General features: G+C 35.0%; 1 protein-coding gene across 1 annotated transcript; it reads left to right on the forward strand.

Annotated features, from left to right (window-relative positions):
• The first annotated feature begins 2,983 nt into the window (after nucleotides 1-2,983).
• Nucleotides 2,984-3,928, forward strand: LOC102896186 (olfactory receptor 143-like). Its single transcript, XM_015590570.2, has one exon. It carries the CDS (start codon nucleotides 2,996-2,998, stop codon nucleotides 3,926-3,928), a length of 933 nt encoding a protein of 310 aa, XP_015446056.1. The 5' UTR covers nucleotides 2,984-2,995.
• Nucleotides 3,929-8,116: the final 4,188 nt, after the last annotated feature.

Raw genomic sequence — 8,116 nt, forward strand, 5'->3', positions numbered from 1 at the left:
AGCAAAAACTGGTATAAATGTCCAAGCATATGGAACAGTCTTCTTGACACAGAATGCCCCACACAGAACAAAGCAGCAGAGATAAAATAACACATACAAAGTTATCCAGACCGGTTCAGGGAAGAGATAATTCACTTTATCGACCCAATGAAGAATTGCCACAAGTTGTTGGGGAGGAAAGCCAATATACAACCTTATTGTATAGTTTTGGAGAATGTTGTACATTCATCATTTGGCTTAGGTTTATAGTATTATAAAGAGCATAGTTTTCGTTCCATATACATGATTATATGTTTTCAATCTTTTCTAATAATAAAAAATCTTTTCTGAAAGAACTTTCTTCGGAATTATTTTTGACAATTATGTTATAATAATTTGGGAATATAGAAACTTTGATATAGTTAGGCATAGATAAAAGACTGTGCTTTAATCTGCAGAAGTATTATAAATTGTAAAGATTGAGTCAGAATCAAGTGTCATAATTTTAATTCAAGTTCAGAGATGACTTAACAGTAAGTAAATTTGCGTTGAGTCCCAGAATATAGGGTAAGAGCATTTTATATCAGGATTTGAAAAAATGACCTCCCAATATTATTTTCTTTTCCCTTTGTAAATGACTCTGTCTCCGTTGAGTGTGAGTGGATCCTGTAAACATGATGAGTGATTTATTACTCTAGTGATTGTGCTGTTATATGGTACAATTAACCTTAAATTAAGAAGATTATTAGACCAGCCTTAATCTAATTGCACAGCATTTAAAAAGCAAAGTGTTTTCTGAAGTTATATTGTAAGGAGAAGTCAAAGATATTCAAACACAAGAAGGAGTCAAGTTGCTAGGTTGAAGACAAGGTGGAACCATGACTAGGAATGCAGGCAGCTTCTAGAAACTGTGTGTGACGCCCAGCTGATAGTTGGCAAAGAAATGGAGATCTCAGTTTTACAACTACAAAGAACTGAATTCTGCCAATGATCTGACTGAGTTTGAAAACAGATTCTTTCCCAGAGCCTCCAGGAGGGAATGCAGCCCCGCCAAGATCCTGATTTTGGCCTGGGCAGAAAATCCAGCCATGCCCTTCTATACCAGACTTCTAACCTACAGAACTGTGACTAAGAAGTGGGTATTCTTTCAAGCCACTAAGTTTATGGTAATTTATTACAAATCAATAAAAATGTAATTGTTTATTTAATGGATGATGGTAGGACTCCAGGTTAATGAAAATTTTAGAGGATTCTAGACTTAAGGTAAGAGAGTTTTATCAGACAGTATAATGGAGAGAAAGGGTCAGAAACTAGGGATTTTAAAGAGATAGAGTCATGTAAACTTTGAAGATCTGATGTTAATGTTTAATGAGAAAGACGAGCCCAGAATAACAACCTTTAGAGTACCTAACTAGGTAGAAGATGGAGTAATCAAGAAAGGATGATAGGAGGAGAAACAGTTCTGGGACCAGAAGGAGATACTGAATTCAATCTGAGTAGGGATGTCGAATAAATATTTGGATAGAGAATTGAGAACTTAGGGAAGTAATCTATACAATAGATATAGGTAAGAATAAAATCAAAGAAAATCTAATACTTACTTAGGACTTACCATATGCCAAGCAGTGTTCTAAGTACTCCAGAGGTTAAAATGTATTTACTCTTCAAAGCAATTTTATGTAATAGGAAATATCATTAAACTCATAATGTAAATAAGGTAAAAAGAGTCAGAAGGATTACCTGTCCAAGTCACGAAAGTAATAAATAGAGAAAGTTGAATTCAAGCTCAATCAACCTGACTACAGAATTCATTTTCTTAACATTTCAGTTACAGTTTACTATAGATGTCAAAGACACCAAAAGACAGATAGTAGTATTGTAAATGGCAAATGACTGCCCTCTAACACTCATCTTTTAGAATTGAGCATGTGTGCTGGAGGATAACTAGGCCACTTCGTCCCTATACAAGGATTCAAAATTCTTAATGTGAACTAATACTTGAAGTACGTTGAGTCTCAAGGGTACCAATGTTAACTTATTGGTAAGGGATGTAAAAACAGGCTCGATAATATCTTCCCTCTGGAGCCCCATCAAACTTTGATGATAAATGAGGCTCATTTTCCAAGCTTCTAAACAAGTTGCTGAGATCCACAGAGAATAAGATAAATGTGCAATATCAGCCAGCTGATGATTTTGAGTGTAAAGATGGTGCCTATGCCTTGCTCTGAAGACATTTTACGCAAATCCACACATGGAAGTGACATTGTATCATTCGTTGTCAGAACATCTGTCTCCTTTGGGACAGTGTGGGGAAAAGAACACTTAGGTCTGGCAGAAGTGAGGTCTCCAGGCAAAGTAAATTGGCACCTGAGTCTTTGTTCTGATGTTTTTAATCTCACTGTTACAACAGCAAAAAGGTGTGTCATTCCTAAATAATTCTTTGTGATTTTGAGGTAAGATTGTATAAAGGGAATGTGTAGGAGGAGTGTAGAAAAATAGGGGACACTCTCAGAACTTTCACTAAGCCAGATATTGAATATCTCTGGAAGATAAGAGAGAGAAGGCATGTTGGGCACAGTGGTGATCACAGTGGGAATCACAGTGATATGATTGTCTTAGAACTTCAGGGATTTTTATAGGAAGTGGTCCCAGGTACAACTCTTGGCTTATTTGCTCTCTGGCTCTGTGGCCTTGACCAACCTATTCATCTCTTCGAGATATTGTTGCCTTACCACTGAAATGTGGACATTACTTTTTGTGCCCATGCAGAAAGACTTCATTCTGGCCTGTGTCAGCCCAGGGGAGGAAACAAGTTACAATTGAGATTTGAAAACATGAAAGAAAAAGGCAAATGAGAGAAAAAAGTTAAACTGTGGCCTTTTTACCATAGTGTTAACCCAACAATCACACTTGAGCCTCAAGAGAACACATTCTCAGTCTAGAAACAAAGATTCTCAGTTATTTACTAATGTGACATTTGTCTCTTGTTTCCTCACAGATCACACTCCTGCAGATAATGACTATGGAAAATGACTCTTCAGTAACTGAGTTCATCCTGGTAGGATTTACAGACCAACCTCAACTCCAGTTAGTCTTCTTCTTCCTCTTTTTATTGAACTATATGTTCATTGTGATAGGAAATTTGAGTTTAATTAATCTAATATGTCTGAATTCTCACCTTCACACTCCCATGTACTTTTTCATCTTCAACCTCTCCTTCATAGATTTCTGTCACTCCTTGGTCATTACCCCTAAATTGCTGATGAACTTTGTATCAGAGAAGAACATTATTTCCCTGGCAGGATGCATGACTCAGCTATTTTTTTTCTGTTTCTTTGTCCATTCTGAGTGCTATGTGTTGACAGCCATGGCCTATGATCGCTATGTAGCCATCTGTAAGCCCCTGCTGTACACAGTCACCATGTCCCCTCAGGTCTGTTCTCTGCTGATGTTTGGTTCATATGTAATGGGGTTTGCTGGTGCTATGGTCTACACAGGAGACATGGTTAGATTGTCCTTTTGTGATTCCAACATCGTCAACCATTACATGTGTGACATATTCCCCCTCCTACAGCTCTCCTGCAGCAGCACCTATGCCAGTGAGCTGGTGAATTCCATTATTGTGAGTACAATTGTAATAATATCCAGCTTTATTATTTTCATTTCTTATGCTTTGATCCTCTCCAATATCCTCAACATCTCATCAGCTCAGGGGTGGTCCAAAGCCTTCAGAACCTGTGGCTCTCACATAATAACTGTTGCCCTCTTCTATGGTTCTGGGTTGTTCACACATCTCAAGACCTCTTCTGATGGTTCTATGGACCAGGGGAAGTTTTTCTCAATATTTTATACCAATATAGTGCCCATGTTGAACCCCCTTATCTATAGTCTAAGAAACAAGGATGTCATATTTGCTCTGAAGAAAACCCTGAAGAGAATTGCAAATTAAGCAGAACCAATGTTGTTGGGCTGTTGGGGCATGTATGTATACTCTGTGTGTGTGTGTGTGTGTGTGTGTGTGTTTGTTTATGTGAGTGTATGTTTCCCCATAATTTATGTAATGCAAAGTTTCTGCTTTACATACATTTTTTTCTAAGCATGTCATTTAAACATGCAAGCACATTATTAAATCTCATGATTATATTTAATTACATGCTTACTCCCTGAACTGACCTTTATTCTTAAAATCACGTTTAAGATAATCAGCTTGATTCCTACTCTTTTTTAGAGCACCTTTCATTTTGCCTCTCTCCACATACTTTTCAGACATAATCAAACATTTTATTGAAAAGCTCTGTATTGAGGTCACCCCTCCTTATTTCCCCCCAAAACAATCATAGATGGTCTTTTCTGTTTTTAGCACTTTAGGCATTGTTAATGTATTACAAGAGATTAGACTACACAGTTTTAAATTTTCCAGAATTTCAGATTTCTTTCAGTCATGGTTTCTATAAGAGTCTCTTAATTCATAGATGAGATATGAGAAAGATTACTTTTGAGTCTTTGCTTTTTTTTAATTCCTAAGGATGAATAAGATTGAATGAAGATCACTAATCTACTCATTTTCTTCAAACTCACCAATGGTGGAAATTACAGAGATTATTTTAAGAAACTTGGCTATATTTCGAAGCACTGCGCAAGTGATTTGATGTAACAGAAGGAAGACTTCCATTGTCCTATCTGCTGATCAGCCTTTTTTCTCTTAATATTTTTATAATATTTGAACACTGTTATGACATCCATAAGTGAATCAAAAAAAAACAAAAACAAAAACACACAGCTTAATGAGTGTTCTTGGTTTCAGAATAAAGTGTGAGGTCCAAAATTAGGCTTTGCTGCCCAGATATTCAAAAATAATTCCCCTTCACAAAGGCTGGAAGCCTTTTTTGTTCTGGTCAACACAAAAAGACGTAAATGAGCAGAACCTTGTCATGGAGAGCTTTATACTTCCAATTTGTAACTTCCACTTTGGAGAAGAGAATATTAACTTTTGTTGAGTTCTTACCAAGAGTTGTCTCTTTATCAGTGTTATCATAATGTAACACTGGAGAAACTGAGATTCAGAGATTCAGCTCAAGGTCACACAAAAACTTCACAGCAGAGCTCAGGTTTGCACTCAGTTCATCTAATTCCAAACCTGGTGTTCTTTCCACATTACCATTTGGCCTTTCAGAAAGGAATTGAAGGGGGAAAAAAGAAAGTTTAAGAGAAGAAAGATAAAAATCTGGAGAATTATTTTAAAACCAGCCTGAAAGGAAGTTTAGGATTTACAGCTTAAGCCAAAAAAACCTGTAGTAGAAATAGGGCCTATAAAGTCTTTAATGCCAAACTGGAGAAATCCTCATGCTTGTAGAAATATTTAATATGACTTTTTAATAAAAATATAGTATAGCATACTGCAATGTAGCATAGCATAGCATAATATGATGACACATGACAGAATCTTCATAAATGTTTAGAAAATGAGACAACTAATTATTGTGATATTGTACATTTGGGGGAAAAAGTGAACCTAATATATTCATGGTGCAAAATATCCAAAATAAGGATCTATCAAATTTCTTGTTTTATGTGCACCTAGAGATACAATACTAGTTTTTTTTTTTTCCTTTAACAATTCTTAGTGGGGTCAAAGAAAGACACTCCCATAAGGGCTGCATCAAGGAATGTGGAAAGCTCAACAACAGCTCAGTGGTAACTGTGAGATATTTCTGCATGTTACAAAGAATCACAAGTATTATCTTATAGAATAGGTATGGAATGTGTTAATACCAGTTAGGAACTGAGAGAAATGAACCTAATTAATTTAAATTAATTTAACCTGACTTTTGTTATAATAACATCAGAGATATTGTGTGTGTGTGTGTGTGTGTGTGTGTCTATAATAACATCAGAGATATTATATGTGTGTGTGTGTATGTGTGTCTCAGACTGTCATAATTTTGTTTACATCTCTGTCTAATCAAGTAGAATTTTATCATCTGGTGTTTATGTCACCCTTTTTTCTCCTACACATGCTTAGAATAGAATCTGACAAAATAAATATTCATGAAATTAATAGCATGAACTGTTTGATATAAATTTTGTGCTAAAGCAAATTAAACTTTTGTGTTAATAAAAACTCCCATGTTTTGCAGAAGATAAGCTTTCTTTAAATTATGGTCACAAATCTTCGATACTAAAAAAAATAGTCTGGTTTGATACAGTAGAAAGAAAGGGCATTCTTTTTAGTATAACATAGCAGTCTTTCAAATGACTAAGGTTTCTGAGTAAACATCACTCCTATTTACAAAATCTTGTTCCCCTGAGGAAGTTTGATCTCCTTTGAAATAAATAAACAAACCAACAAACAAACAAAATAGTTTGGTTACAACATAAATTAGAAAAAAACATGCAATTTTACTTTCAGAAACTAAAATGAAATGGGGATGTGCTGTATTAGTTATTATGTACATGAAATAGGAGCCTATCTTCCAAAATTCAATCTAAATCTGTATCTTTAGAATATAATAAAATCAAGTAAATACATAAGCTGTGCATGCAAAGTGACTGTGAAATTTTTAGAACACGAAATTAATCATGGTGGATAAAATCTAGATGTCTCAAAATGGCAGCAGAAACACAGTAGAGACATCTTCTGCTATTGTGCAGTCATCATGCTTGGCTGGAACCACGGTGAACTTATTGCATTCAGTTTTCTCACTAGGACTGACAATTTCCTGGCCCTAAACCCCAGAGTACTAGAATGCTAGGTGTCACCTACCACACTGTAGAAATGACCATTCTTATTGGTGTGACATTACACATAAAGTTATGTACTTTTTTTTCAACTTTTTTTCTCAGTTTTACTGAGGTAAAATTGATAAAATTGTATGCGTTTAAGGTATACGACATTATGACTTTATATACATATACATTGTGAAATGACTACCACAATCAAACTAATTAAAGCATGCATTACCTTACATATTTGGGGGTTAGGTGAAAACACTTTCAATAAATTTCAAATATAGATCCCCAGAACTTATTTATTTTATGATTGGAAGTTTGTATCCTTTGATCAACATCTTCTAATTTCCCCCACTCTCCAGCCCCTAGTAACCACCATTGTACTTTCTGGTTCTATGAGTCTGAATTTTTTCACATTCCACATATAAGTGAGATCATATGTTATCTGTTTTTGTGTCTGATTTATTTCACTTAGCATAATGTCCTAAAGTTCCATCCATGTTGTTGCAAATGACAGAATTTCCTTTTTATGGCTGGATAATATTATACACACATACACACACATATATACACACGTATATATGTGTGTGTAGATCTTAGTCCATTTGGGCTGCTATAACAGAATACCATATACAGGTGGCTTATAATAAACTTGGAAGTGTAGGTATCTCTTCTTCAAAGTCCTGATTTCATTTCATTTTAATATATACCTAGAAGTGGATCATATGGTAGTTCTATTTTTAATTTTTTGAGTAATCGCCATACTGTCTTCCATAGTGGTTGAAACAATATACATTTCCATCAACAGAATACAAGGACTCCCTTTCATGCACTTCCTGGACACCACTTGTTACCTCTTGCCATTTGATAATAGCTATCTTTACAGATGTAAGGCAGTATCTTATTGTGGTTTTGATTTGTTTTTCCCTGATAATTAGTAATGTTGGCCATTTGCATGTCTTCTTTGGAAAAATGTCTATTCAGGTCATTTGCTCATTTTTTAGTTAGGCAATTTTTAATTTTGATTGAGTTACATGAGTTCCTTACATATTTTGGATATCAACCCTTCATCAGATATATGGTTTGAAATTTTTCTTTTTCATTCCAAAGATTTCCTTTTCATTTTATTGATGATTTCCTTTGATCTTGAACTTTGTTTTTTTGGTCCCTGGCTGTCAAGTATTTTCTCATCTCGGTAAATATTTCCTCTTATGAAAGCATTGTCCCTGATGCCATGCTTTCTCTTTCCACTTAGAGTTTTCACTGTTATTTATTCCTTTTATGATGCTATGTCATATGGAAAGTTTTCTTTTACCACATTCTCTTACCATTACCACTCTCTTTACCTAGATTTTCCTTCTTTCTTGTGTGTTTATGTAGGATTAGTAACTCATTATATAAGGGAAAT

Source organism: Pteropus alecto, unplaced genomic scaffold, assembly GCF_000325575.1.
Source record: "Pteropus alecto unplaced genomic scaffold, ASM32557v1 scaffold615, whole genome shotgun sequence".
NCBI classification, from domain to species: Eukaryota; Metazoa; Chordata; class Mammalia; order Chiroptera; family Pteropodidae; genus Pteropus; species Pteropus alecto.

Coding starts and splice junctions, on each gene's coding strand:
- LOC102896186 (XM_015590570.2), top strand. CDS start 2,996: ATGACTATGGAAAATGACTCTTCAGTAACTGAGTTCATCCTGGTAGGA.